Genomic DNA, 13,591 nt, shown 5'->3' on the forward strand with positions numbered 1-13,591 from the left:
GAGGATTAAGCTTTGTTGTGTAAAAGAGGGGGAGGATGTACGCTGCAGGGTGAGCTGTGGTGTGTGACCTCTTTGGCATGTGATCTGAAATAGACAGGGATTTGTGGCTGTCAGGAAGACAGACAATGGCAACCGGGCAGTCAAAGACGAGCCCCTATGAGAAATGTTGAGTCATAGCTTGGTGCATGTTGTACTCCGGTTTGGGTTCACTTGAGGTCCAGCACCTTTGGATCCATGTAGCCTTTATATTGTACCTTTAATAAATGAGTTAGCTGCATCACATTTAGAATGTTATGTTTTCCCCCACAGGAAAACAAAGACAGGAGGTGCAGCAATACGTAACATCCCACAGTCCCAACAGCCAGAGTGTATCAATGAAAAGAGGAATCCGTAAATATTATAAAAATTCAAACACCAAGAGCAAAGAGAAATCTATTAATTATAATTATAAGAAGCAAAAAATTGTGTGAAGAAGAAGTTTAAAGGTCCAGTGTGTTAGAATTATTGATGACTTCTAATGGGAGAGACTAAAGAATGTCTTTTCCAAGTGCTGCTCTGAGAAACTAGCCTTCACATACGAAGAAGAATGTCATTCTTCTTTATTCCTTTATTCTTTATACACTTTATACACAGAAAGATAAGTCCTTACATGTAGGTTAGGAAAGCGATCTACTTTGTTAGTTTTGATTTATCCATTCTACTTCTGTTGTAAAGAGCAGTTGATATCACATTGCTCACAAAACTTGGCCCCACTTGAGACCAAATTTGGCCACTAACAATCTTCCAGATGCAGAAAAAGTGTTAGTGATTTAAAAGGGAATCTTAAAATGTAAACACACGTGTCTTAGTAAGTGCTTCACCTCTTACACAGCAGTATAAGAAAGACCAGACTCCCTTGTCTGTCAGGTCCCATCAGTCTTCTCTTGGTCACTGAACACATGCTCTCTCTCCCCTTTCATCTCCAGCCAATGGCAGTTAAGGTCAGGAGAATCGTCCTCTGTTCTGTCGCAGTACCTTAAGATCGGGCCTCTGTGGACTAACAGCCTCACCCTTCACTCCCCTATCTCCCCCCCTCGGAGGTGTGCACGTGGGTGTTCGTCTCTCCCAGGACTGACTCACACAGTTCAAAGAAGGCGCAGGACAGGACGCACCGGGTTGTTCACTCTCTTTCTCCCGTTTGGATTTTACTTTCCCATAAGTTTTTTGGTGCTGAAGTGCTCCAGACTTAATTTGGGGATTGTTGTCCCTGTGGAGGAGTTTCACTTGTCTCCATTTGGCACTTGACGCATCTGTCACTGCGACTCCAACTGCGTGTCTGGAGCCGTCAAAGTCATGCCGGCCGGGTTTCAGCAACTCGGAGGGGAGGTAAATTTATCTAGTGATATTCTTCATTACTCTCAAAACGGATCTGGAAATCCGCGTGCTCTTCGAAAAGCCGTTTGTGCATTTCACTTTTGCTCCGTGCGTCGTGTTTTTATTCGGAGAGGTTTTACGCACGGCGTTGTCACTGTCATACCCAGATAATGTCATTGAGGTCTCAGTCTTGGGTGTGACAAATTGCAATTTGCCTCACCCAATTAAAAAAAGAAGAAGCAAATCTTAACTGACTGATCGGGTAGAAACTAACATTTATTTGGAATATTAAATTAAATAATTGGCAAGGACGTCTCACAGCTTTAAACGCACTCACACGATGTTGAAAATGACCAGTTATAACAAAAAACACAAGGTACAAACTGATGATAAGAATCAGCATTAATATGTGCGGAATTGCAGCAACCTCCAGAAACAATAGATGATGTTGTTTTAGCAGCAAGAAAAACTCACACCAGCCCTCTTCTGACAGGGCTTCGGCCCTTATTTAGTTCTAAGTTTGACCTTGACCATGCAAATAGCTCCGTTTACAGGTCACAGCGCAGTGTTGTTGGTTTTGTAAGGCCACAGTTTGACAGGTTCACTGTCCTCATTAACAATAGCAACAGTGTTGTATTGAAGTTCGTTTTATTCCGTTGATTCTGCAGAATTTGATCTATATCTGGAAGCATCATTTCACAAAATGATCATTCTTTAAAGTTGCCTTTAGCTGCTGTAGAAATGAGCAGGTTGATTCCCTAGATGATCTGGCCTTAAGTCAAAGATCACATTTTCTATTGATCGAACTGCACAGTATGAGAAGTTCATGTTAAAATGCTATATATTTTGATGTGCCCTTCTGTTTGAATTGCTGCTAACCATGTTAATAAAGGCAGGATTTATGCCAGATGAGTACAAACACAGTTAAGGTGAAGTGTAATGGAGCATAAAAACGCTGGCTTCTATTGTTTTACCTTTTCTGCAAGGACAGAAGGAAACAAGCGCCCTTTTGTTTTGGGTCATTAATACCAAACAGCACTTATCTACAGACTCAACACAGCAAGGTCAAGGCACCATAGAAACTTTATCCTCCTCCTCGGGCAAACTCACACAGAGACGAACATACATTCACACCTATAGTCGATTTTGAGTGTCCACTTAACCCAATCTCCAAACTGCATGTCTTTGGACTGTAACTGGAGAAAACCTGCATACACATGGGCAGAAAATAAATGCAAAGTCCACTGGGATTCAAACCTGGTGACCTTTTTGTTGAGGAAACAATGCTTGCCAGTGCTCCGCCGTGTAGCCTAAGAAACATTTGTGGGGGAAAAAATAAAAACAGAACAGATTGATCACATATTTATTTTTAAATGATTGCTTTAAAGCCCTTTGATTTAACAGTTGATATTAACACTTAAAAATATATATATCTTGTCTTTGTCCGGCTGCTTTAATAGAATATCAAATCACCAGTACTTCTCTGCTTTAGACAAAGATCTGAGTGTAAACTATAATCTGTCACTTATGAAAAGGCTCTTTGAGATTTAAACACACTTCACTGGATGGGGAGGACTTTATCTCCCCAAGGTCGTCTCGTCTGTCACCTTGGAGACAGGTGCCTGCAGCCTGATGGGAAACTAGAGGGAAGTTAAAGTTCAGGCATTAACATAACATTAAAGTGGCCAGTGAAGTCACTGACATGGTCTTTCATCTGGATCACGGTTATATTTAGTTGATCAGTGGGGCTCTTAAGTAAGTGTATACTGTGATCGATCCTGCTTAAGTGCTGTTTTTACAAAAACACATAATATTACTCACTCTTGATGGCGATTATATGATTTTGTGTGTGTGTGTATGTGTGTGTTTTTGCTGCAGACAGTTACTGGAACCCTTGCACTCTCCGTCTTCACCGCTGTGCTGGGATCTCTGGAGTTCGGATACAACATTGGTGTCATCAATGCCCCTCAGAAGGTAAAACAAACAAACAAAAAGAAAACAAGCCAGTTCAAGTCTGGAATTAAGAGACGAGATACTGTAAATAGAAGTGTTGGTTCATGCAACACAGTGGCATGTGTTCAGTTGTCAACCGAGTTGTTTTCTCGTTATTCCCTGATTTTACACGGTGGCGTGTTTGATGCCACAACATCCTGCCCTGATGGTCACGGCACGTGATGCTGTGAAGTCAAGTCAGTCCATGCAAAGAGAAGGAAGATGAAGGTATAGAAGGGAAGACGGGTGGTGTGACTGAGAGTTAGTGCAAAACCTTTGGGGATGTTTGTTGCTGTTGATGTTAATGTGTTGCTTCTGTTTAGTCTCTGAGAACAGAAACCGTCTGAACCTGTGTCTCTTTTTTTCAAGAAAAAACAAACAAACATATGAGCTGAGTCATGTTGAGGTGATTTAGTATTTTTACAGTAGTTTTTTCCTCAATCAGAGAGAAACTTTTGCGACAAAGTTGGACCATTAGGTTTTAAAATCACTGCTTATGGTTGAATTCAACATTCAGAATTATGTTTTCATTAATTTATCATCACCTGTAAATAATAATAATTAAAAAGAAAAGATAATTTTACCCTCCCCTTCATTGCACTAAATATTGCACACTGATCCTTTGAGTCACACAACAACAACAACGATATGTTAAGTATTTAAATATACAGTTTGCAGCTTTTGCCCACGTGCCAACTTTTAAAGCCAGGTCAGTTCAGTATTTTTCTGTTATATTTTAGTCTGATCGAGTGAAAATATCTATTTGAATTCTATAGGGTTTGTTTTTTATATATATAAAAGAAGATACTCTTTTATTATTCATCTGGATGTCAGTATTTTATAAAATGTCATCTTGTTGAATCAAAACATTTGGTGTCATTAACTGCATACAAAAGGAAAAGGAAATGCTCTGGTGACATTCTGTACTATATCAATCACTACCTTAAGAGTCAATGGAGCATTCTTTGATCACAGCATGGGGGGGGGGTTTCAGTGTCCATTGTTTTAACTAGTGTATATTAGTTTAGTACTTTTTTTTCATTTATGCATATGAATTAATAAAAGAAAACCACAGCATCACACACGTCAGTACATACTCCAAATGCAGTCTTTAACAAAATAAAATAAGCACAAAATGGCACAAAAACAAATCCAAGGCAGGATGAGATTATTGAAAATGAAACATGAACAGGGAAATACCTTCAAACACAGGCAGCTGAGACACTGGGAACAGGGAGCAGAACGCATGTGAACAGGAGCTAACAGAAGAGAATGAACACTGAGGAGCAAAGAGATTAAATACACTTGGAACTCAGAAGACACGGGTGAATCACATTAGGGCCGACAGGACAGAAAGTCAACAGGAAGTAAAACTAAATAACCAACAAAGTAAAACAGGAAACTAACACAAGCGAGAACCACTCCAACTAAAGTCTATGGAAATAAAACTCAAATCGGTCAGTTATCAGGAAAAAGTGACAGACCTGTCCAACATTGAGCAAATGCAAGCTTAAATAACACACAAATAAAAACGGAAGTGAAGTGCATAAGTGGACGTTTGTTTAAAATAGAAATACGGGAGGATACGAGACTGCAGATGTTCCACATCTCTAACCAAGTGACTCTCAGTGTGACAGAGAACAGTCTCTACGCTTCATACCTCAGCCTACCATGTTTGAATGTCTGTTAAATGTCAACTGTTTCTTCTACAGATCATTGAGGCAGAATACAATGCTACATGGGTGCATCGGTATGGAGAGCCCATCCCCTCAGGGACCCTCACCTCCCTCTGGTCCCTGTCTGTGGCCATCTTCTCCATCGGAGGCATGCTCTCCTCCTTTTGCGTGGGCTTTGTCTCGGAATGGCTGGGCAGGTAGGGAAAACATGTCCTCTGAATCTCTGCAGGAGGATTTATTATTTGACAAGGATTGCGAATCCTACTGTGTGTTCTGATACAAGAATGAGAACCTAAATATACAAATGTCAGCCAACATGTACTGTATGGGTGACATTTATATGGACATACAACATTTGATTAATTAAAATTGAAGAAGTCAGTTTCAGCCTTTGCAGGTTGCAAGTTGCATAGCCTTAAACTGCATTTTCAATTTGAAGATGATTCATTGTTTCGTCTGTTTTGTTTTCTGTCAAGTTACATTACTTTACATGAAAAATGATGTGTAAAGAAAGTCTGATTAATTGAATTCTGAACAGGAAGAGGGATTGTGACTGCAGTGGGATGTCCAGATGAGAGTGATGTCTATAACTGACCTATTATATTTTAAGTAATAATGGCAAATGACATAGTAGTAAGTCGTAAAACAATTTTAGTGTTTATAGCTTTATGAGTATCTCCTATCTACCTTGGCATGGATCCAAAATGGCTTCCAATTTTCCAGTTTCACTCAGTGCCCCAGATGCTCCACGTTGACCCACTTTCCTGCTGTAATTTGAGTTGCGATGCAATCCTGAGCCCACATCTTCCACTGAGTGAAAGACGATCTTCTCAGAGCTGGCAGCACTGGGTCACGAGGAAAGTTGGGTGGTGGGGGGAATGCACTAGAGTGCACTGAGGGCAAGGTCTTCCACTGTCCACACCGGCTGCCCAGTGAGAACAGAAGGAGCTGAAGATGGGGTTGAGGGGGAGCAGATTCACTTCTACAACTTTACAGTGTGTTCAGTCCATTGTTTATTCACTGAAAGGTCAGAATTTGTGACAATGAATAGTGACACATGTCAGGGAACTATGGCGGTACATACCATAGGGCTTTGTGGCTTCTACATCCCATGTGATTTATAACATTTTCCAAAGGAATTAATGGTCTCAATCACAAGTTTCCGGGGTTTTTTTTGGTTGGTGTAGTGGTTAGCACTCTTGCCTTTGTAGCAAGAAGGCCCGGGGTTTGTGACTGGTCCAGAACAAGGGCCTTTGCATTGGAGTTGCATGTTCTTCCCTGGTGTATGTGGGATTTCTGTGGGTTCTCTGGTCTAAAAGATTTGGGGGATTAGGCAAACTGGACACTCTAAACTGAACATAGGTGTGAGAGTGAATGGTTGTCTCTATGTGGGCCTGTGATGGACTAGCTGTCAGCTGGGATTGGCACCAGTGCCCCCTGTGGCCCTCCTGTGGAGTCCATCGCAGAGACCGTCCACACTCACACCTCCCCAAATCTGCAAATCTTTTTGGACAGTGGGAGAAAAGTGGAGAACCCAGAGAAATCCCATGCACACATGGGTAAAACATGCAAACTCCATGCAGCTACAAAACCAAACAATATTTATTATAAAGCGACTACACACAATTATATTCAATTTCATACTCTGGACCTTTACTTTTTTTATGTTGACTTCAGCTCAACTAGAAGCCATTAAAAGTCCAAGTGTGGAACTGAGAGTTTCAAGCATGGACTGAAAGAGTGGAGTATAATTTTGTGCAACAGTGCCCTCTGGTGTCTGAAATAAGACTAGCACTAAGACTAGTGTGAAGACAAACCAGCTCGTGAATGGATGGAATTTGTAAATTCAAGTGATGATGTTATTCTCCTGAATGACTGCATGGATAATTATTTGAACTTCAGCATACACTCTGTGTCACTGTTATCATCAAAAAGCCCAAATTCCACTGTATTTTTAAAATGATGATTACTTACTTCACGACAGATGTGAATCTATGAGAAGCAATATTGGAATTAAGCCGTATGTGTGTGTTTCTGCAGGAGGAAAGCCATGCTCATAAACAACATGTTTGCCTTCATCGGTGGAAGCTTGATGGGAATGTCCAAGCTCTGCGGCTCCTTTGAAATGATGATTCTCGGACGTTTCATCATCGGGGCCTTCTGTGGTGAGTAACAACCCACTGTCCTGTTCTGTATGGGTACATTTGAAATAAGAGTTTAGTGCATATGGAAGTAAGTTTGTTTGTTTGTTTGTTCTTTCTTTCTTTTTCTTCCAAACATTCAAAACAGTATAATGGAAAAAAGCAAAACAAACAAAAACAAATTTAAAATCTCACACTGTATCAAATCATACAATCCACCAGTTTGTTAATCTTTTTTAAATGTAATGTTCTATTTTATGTCATTTCCTCTATACAGTTGTTCCATTTGTAAAATAAAGTTATTACTCTGGGCTTAGAACAGTGATATTCCCCTTAAAACGTCTTTCACTGAGTCATCGTTTTCTTGCAAGATATGAATGTTCTGCCTGTCATGTTATGACTCCTCCTCTCTGCAGGGTTGGTGTCAGGTTTGACACCGATGTATGTGGGGGAGATTGCCCCCACCAGTCTGAGAGGAGCACTGGGCACACTGCACCAGCTGGCTATAGTCACTGGGATTCTCATTGCACAGGTACGACAGCACACTGTGATGCTGATGGAAGGATATTTGAATCCTTTTCCTCGTCCATTGTCCTATATGTCAACAAGGACCCGTGTTATTCTCCTCTCCTTGTGCAGATTCTGGGCCTGGATTCATTACTGGGCAGCGAGCACTTGTGGCCTGTTCTGATGGGTTTAACCATCGTGCCGACTGTACTTCAGATGGCTCTGCTTCCCTTCTGCCCCGAGAGTCCTAGGTTCCTCTACATCGTCCGCTGCCGCGAACACCACGCCAAGAGCGGTGAGCATGTTCGTTTCATGTCTTTCATCACCTATCACACACAATCTCATTGTGTGGTGTTGATGAGGATACATCTAAATTGCATCCATACGATGGGACATTATAAGATTTATTAAAGGGAAAGCTGAGGATTATTAGAACTTTCTTCAACACTTATCAGTCACACATTAACATGACTGACACTGAAGTATGGCTGTCTGGTGTATCTAATAAAGAGGCTGGTGAGTGTTTACTATAATCTAACCAGCTTTTTGTTATGTCCTACATTGTTTACTTTCTGTTGCTGTTGCTGTTGAAAAGCACTGATCATTATTGAAATATATGGCCACACTAAATACACTATTAATACTATGTTATTATTCTTTGTTATTGTATGTGATAGTATGTGATGTCTTTACAGGCCCCTGAGGCTATGTTACTCACCCCTAGTGTCTTGATGGGACCCTCAGTCAACTAACAAAGGTTAAGTTATGTGATATGTTTAATAGGACCCCTCAATTACATTATTATTATCTTGGTGTTGCCTGACAAAACCCATATTTAACAAGTGGGAAGTGTAAATCCTTGTGTAGTAGGCACTTTAACCCAGTGTTAACTCTGTGTTCATGCACAAACACATGTTTTATTTTTATAAATGAACGTTTATTTAGTCTATATTATTTCAACTAAACATGTTTCCTCATTCTCCGACAACACATCATGGCCATTTTAAGTCCTATATCAGGGGCCACCAGAGGGTCCAATCTGGACCACAGGATGAATTTGTTATGAATTAGAATGTGAAATACTATATTTTTCACTTCCAGATACCTGTGACTAAATATTTGTGCCTTTATAGAGCCACGTGTAAATGGTAAACCTAGGAATAATAGAAAAATTCACTTTTTTTCTCAAGAAATGTCATGTTCATAGGTTATTATGCTTTTATTTTACTGGTCCGGCCCACTTGAGATGAAATTGTGCTGTATGTGGCCCCGGAACTAAAAATGAGTTTGACGTGTGGAGCACCTTCATGTTGGTCCAGTGTGAACGCTCACTCCTTGCACACCTCCTGTGTGCAGGTTTGAGGCGGTTAACGGGCAGGCAGGAGGTGGGCGACATGCTGGCAGAGATGAAGGAGGAGAAGAGGCGGATGGACATGGAGAGGAAGGTGTCCATCCTGGAGCTTTTTCGCTCTCCACTCTACCGCCAGCCCATCATCATCTCCATCCTGCTGCAGCTCTCACAGCAGCTGTCCGGGGTCAACGCGGTGAGTTTGGGTTCCTTTTTTTTTTTTTTTTCAAATTAAACATTGCTTTTAGTTACCACAATGGGCCCTTTGTGCAGCAGCCATTTTGACAGGTCGCAGAGGGGGAAACAACAGGTGTTGTGAATTGACTTCAATTGACTTGTGTGAATTGAACCTAGGGCTGAACAGAGTCATCGTTAATGTGTAAACTGTAGCACCTGTGCTTTTTCCTGCCAAAATGGCTGCTGTGCAAAGGGCCCATTAATCCACTGACACTATTTCAACATGTTTAATGTGATAAAGAAACCTGATGGTTGAATCTGTCAAAACAGGAATCAGCTCTGTCTAATTATTGACTTATTCTGTTTATTCCTTTGGCAGATTTTCTACTACTCCACCACTATATTTATGAATGCAGGAGTCCAGAGTCCGGTCTATGCCACTATAGGAGCTGGTGTGGTGAACTGTGCCTTCACTGTTGTTTCAGTGAGTCATCACAACAACACACCTTCACCTTTGTTTGTCCATGTTCTCTTTTTCCTACATTGGTGTCAAATTTTCATTTTGAACTCGAACAGTCTTGCTCTGCTCTATCAATGAGCCTGAGTGTCTATTACTGTTTAACAGTGTTATCAGAGCACAAATAAGTTAACAGCCGAGGCCGGCCACCATCCTTCAAATCGCAAACATTTCGACATCCAAGTTTGTTTTGGCAAGTCGAGAAGTTTCAATATCATTAAAAGAGTAAAGTGATTTTATTTTAGACTAGTTAGCCGCAAGGCTGCGCCACTCTCACATACTGGATCTCAGTGACTGCTGGATGAATTGTTGTGAAATTTGGCTGAAATATAACAATAATAATATCAATAACAAAAATAATAAAAGTTTGAGGTGAATGGTGGCATTCTCAGACTTTCTCAGAAGATTATTGATTTCTTCATGTATTTACCTTGAAGGTGAGAGAGTACTTTAAAATGGCAAAGACCGACACTAAATCAGCATTTAAGGAAAAGGGTGAACAGAAAAGTAAAAGTTACCCAGTACAGAACCCCCCCCAATACTGTAGTAATAATAATAGTATTTATAAAGAATGTTTCATGCATAATAAATACAGAAGTACAGAAATAAGAAAAATGTATACAAATTAGGGCTGCAAAGATTATTATGATTACTAAATTAATCATTTATGATAATCGGTTATTCAGATTTAGGTTATTTTTTGTATCAGTAAAACAAGCTTTCAGATTTTTCAGCTTCTTCAGTGTGAGTTTTTTCTGGTTTCATTGCTCCATTTGACAAAGAAATCATGAAATGTCACAGTAGACACAACAATGTAGGTGCTACAGTATACTATTAAGAGCTTTATATGTGAATAAAAGGGCATTTAAGGAACAAATAGTCTGTTGTAATCATTTCCTATGCTGTTTAATCTTAAATCCCCATTGGCTAAAAGTGTTATTTTCTGATATACAGCTCTTCCTGGTGGAGAGGATGGGTCGCCGGACACTCCACATGCTCGGACTGGGAGGAATGTGCATCTGTGCCATTATCATGACGATAGCTCTGGCTTTACTGGTCAGTCTCCCAAAGAACATAACGTTTACCTCAACACTCCACAAACCTCTGAAAACGTGGTCTTCTTCCTCCTGACAGGAGAGTGTACCCTTCATGAGCTACATCAGCATGCTGGCCATCTTTGGTTTTGTCGCCTTCTTTGAGGTCGGTCCAGGTCCCATTCCCTGGTTCTTCGTAGCCGAGTTGTTCTCTCAGGGCCCGAGACCGGCTGCAATGGCTGTGGCTGGTTGTTCCAACTGGACGGCCAACTTCATCATTGGCATGGGCTTCCAATATGTCGCTGTGAGTATTATTTAGATCCTGGTATAAAATGACAACTGATGACTTCCCGTGCAGTTGCCCTGGGGATGTAAAGTCGTGGCATGCAAAGGGTTAATTCATGGGGCAGAAGTTACATATTTATTTCAATGACCATACACTTGGATGCAAATGTTTAGGCCCACTAAATATCAGGTTTACACCAAATAACAATTGCTACTGTCTGGCAGAAATTACACTCTTTCAATTGAGAACTGTTCCTGTGGGTGCTTTAAAATAAAATATAAAATGAAATACAAAGTCACACTTTAAATCATAATTTTACAGTCATTTTAGTATTGGACACCGAGCAAAATTAGAAGAAGCAATGAAATGTCAAAAAGAAGCCCTCACCTGGTCAGTGGACAAAATGGCAGGTGGTTGAGCACCACAGAGGACCTATCTGCGCACATCCATGATGCAATGTGTTATCTTCCCCGTCCTCCAGGAGCTCTGTGGGCCATACGTCTTCCTAATCTTCGCAGCACTCCTCCTCTTCTTCCTCATCTTCACATTCTTCCGGGTGCCAGAGACGCGGGGAAAGACCTTTGACCAGATCTCAGCGACCTTCCACCATTCCTCTGCGGGAGGGATGATGAACATGGACATGGACATGGACATGGACATGGACAAGCCCAGCACCGAGATGGACTACTTGGGCGAAGAAAGCATAAACTGAAGAGCTTGAAGAGAAACAGAACTGAGTAAAGCTGTGGATGAACTGTGTGAATGTATTTGACTCCAAACATGAATTTTATGACATGTATATTGAGATTTACCTTTATATGCACATGGATTGTGACGCCAAAGCAGTGTTTAAGGTGTGTGACAGTTTGGGTGCATTTGAATTGTCCTTTGTTGGTACCACTGCTATTCAAGGTTAATAGAGAAGAGTTGTGTCACAACAAAGGCTAATAAAAATAAAAACTTACATTTAAAGAGTCGACAGATGACACACATAAGAAACGACTCAGCTGGCTGCAACACTGTCAAGGGAGAGAGAAGGATTTCCTGCACTTTATTTACAAAAATAGGATAATATATAAGCATGGAGTTGCTCTTGTTGAAAAGAGACAACACAACTTTAAATGGCTCTAAATTCAACTGGAAGGAACAAGATTTTAATCACACAGACGCAGTTTGAGTTTTTCAATTTAATGCTTTGGTGTTTGTATTTTCATATTCCTCCAAGTATATGGAAAAAACATTTTAAAAGTTTTTTTCTAATTGTGTGTTAGATTTAAAAATGAGCAATGAAAAACTTCAATCCACTATAATGCCAACACTCCATGGTGATCTAACCCCCCCAGAGGGGGCTAAACTGGGTTTTAATCATGAGGTGTATTCCCAGTTAACACTAAGGCAAAGTGCCTTAACCAAGTATTTTTTATAGATCAAGAAACTCATTGCACAACCTGTAGAAATACTATTTAATTAATGAAGCAGTCTATTTTACTACTACTTTGTGTGTACATAGTGTGTCGTTTGGTTACTGTTTTAAGGGTGTGAGGGTCTAAGCTCTTTAATTCTTTATACACAATAGCAGGTGTTTGGGTTAGTAAACAGAAGCTTAATATTATGCAACTAGAAGTGCAATCTTGAGAGGCTGCATGTGTAGAGATTTATATCAAGTGTCACATTTTTCTGGTGGCCTGTCATGTGTGCCCTTTGCTGTCTGTTCCATTAAAAAGGTCCAGTGTGTAACATTTAGGAGGGTTTATTGGCACAATTAGATTATACTGCACATAAGCATGTTGTATGAATAAAGGTCCTTTGGTTTTTTAAGCCTTAGAAAATGACTTGTATGTACTTCAGGCAACGGCCCTGCTTTTTGAAGGCCACTATCTTACACCGTCATATTTCTACAGCAGCTTTAATGGACAAGAGGCAGAAACTTAATATGCAAACAAAGACGCATCCTTTTTGATATGTGAAAGCCCCCGTAGTTCCCTGACAGACTCGGTAGAGGGAGGGGTGCGCAGGAGATTTTATTTTTTTCCTAAATCTGTAGTCTCATTAGATGTCACCAATTCTTACACAATGGACCAGTGTGCATCACTTGTACTGAATATCTGTAACAAGTTCAGGGGGGACCTGTAATGTATAGAATGAATATTGATACCGTAGACATGCGAGTAAAAGGATGTATATAATGTTACCCAAGATGCCTTTGGAGTCATCTGTCATAAACAGACTTAAAGGAATACTTCACTGATTTGCATTTAGCTTTGTATTATTAGAATAGGGGTAATCATTTTGAAAAATGGTGGTTCTCAACCTCAATTTCCCCTGAGTTGGGATATATTTTCATTACGTGCCCACCAGTGACACTTGGTCCAAACCTTGGTCTGAAGCTTGAAACTGCAACACCAATTGTGCACTTTTTAGACCCACTCGTAAGGGGACGGGACCTCATTTCCAGAATGTAAACAGTGTCCGTCATCTTTGCTAACCAAGTGTCACTGGTGGACACGTAACAAAGAAAACAAAAATATTCCAACTCAGGGGAAACTGAGGTTGGGAAGCA

The 13,591-nt window shown here is 40.5% G+C and overlaps 1 protein-coding gene across 2 annotated transcripts; it reads left to right on the forward strand.

Annotated features, from left to right (window-relative positions):
* The first annotated feature begins 950 nt into the window (after nucleotides 1-950).
* Nucleotides 951-12,849, forward strand: LOC122767328 (solute carrier family 2, facilitated glucose transporter member 4-like). 2 transcript variants are annotated; one of them, XM_044022801.1, is made up of 11 exons: nucleotides 951-1,365; nucleotides 3,232-3,327; nucleotides 5,058-5,218; nucleotides 7,062-7,186; nucleotides 7,579-7,694; nucleotides 7,802-7,964; nucleotides 9,026-9,213; nucleotides 9,574-9,678; nucleotides 10,666-10,767; nucleotides 10,846-11,049; nucleotides 11,513-12,849. In XM_044022801.1, exons 1-11 carry the CDS (start codon nucleotides 1,333-1,335, stop codon nucleotides 11,741-11,743), a joined length of 1,524 nt encoding a protein of 507 aa, XP_043878736.1. In that variant the 5' UTR covers nucleotides 951-1,332; the 3' UTR covers nucleotides 11,744-12,849. The 2 variants fall into 2 exon arrangements, with proteins under 2 accessions (XP_043878736.1, XP_043878737.1); XM_044022802.1 differs by lacking the exons at nucleotides 951-1,365; nucleotides 3,232-3,327 and adding an exon at nucleotides 3,360-3,573.
* The last annotated feature ends 742 nt before the right edge of the window (nucleotides 12,850-13,591 follow it).

Source organism: Solea senegalensis, linkage group LG3, assembly GCF_019176455.1.
Source record: "Solea senegalensis isolate Sse05_10M linkage group LG3, IFAPA_SoseM_1, whole genome shotgun sequence".
Lineage (NCBI taxonomy): Eukaryota > Metazoa > Chordata > Actinopteri > Pleuronectiformes > Soleidae > Solea > Solea senegalensis.

Excerpts from the sequence above, each read along its gene's own strand:
- LOC122767328 (XM_044022801.1), top strand. The coding sequence starts at position 1,333 with ATGCCGGCCGGGTTTCAGCAACTCGGAGGGGAG. Across the intron at positions 1,366-3,231 it reads TTCAGCAACTCGGAGGGGAG|ACAGTTACTGGAACCCTTGC; the intron begins GTAAATTTATCT and ends TTTTTGCTGCAG. Across the intron at positions 9,214-9,573 it reads AGCTGTCCGGGGTCAACGCG|ATTTTCTACTACTCCACCAC; the intron begins GTGAGTTTGGGT and ends TTCCTTTGGCAG.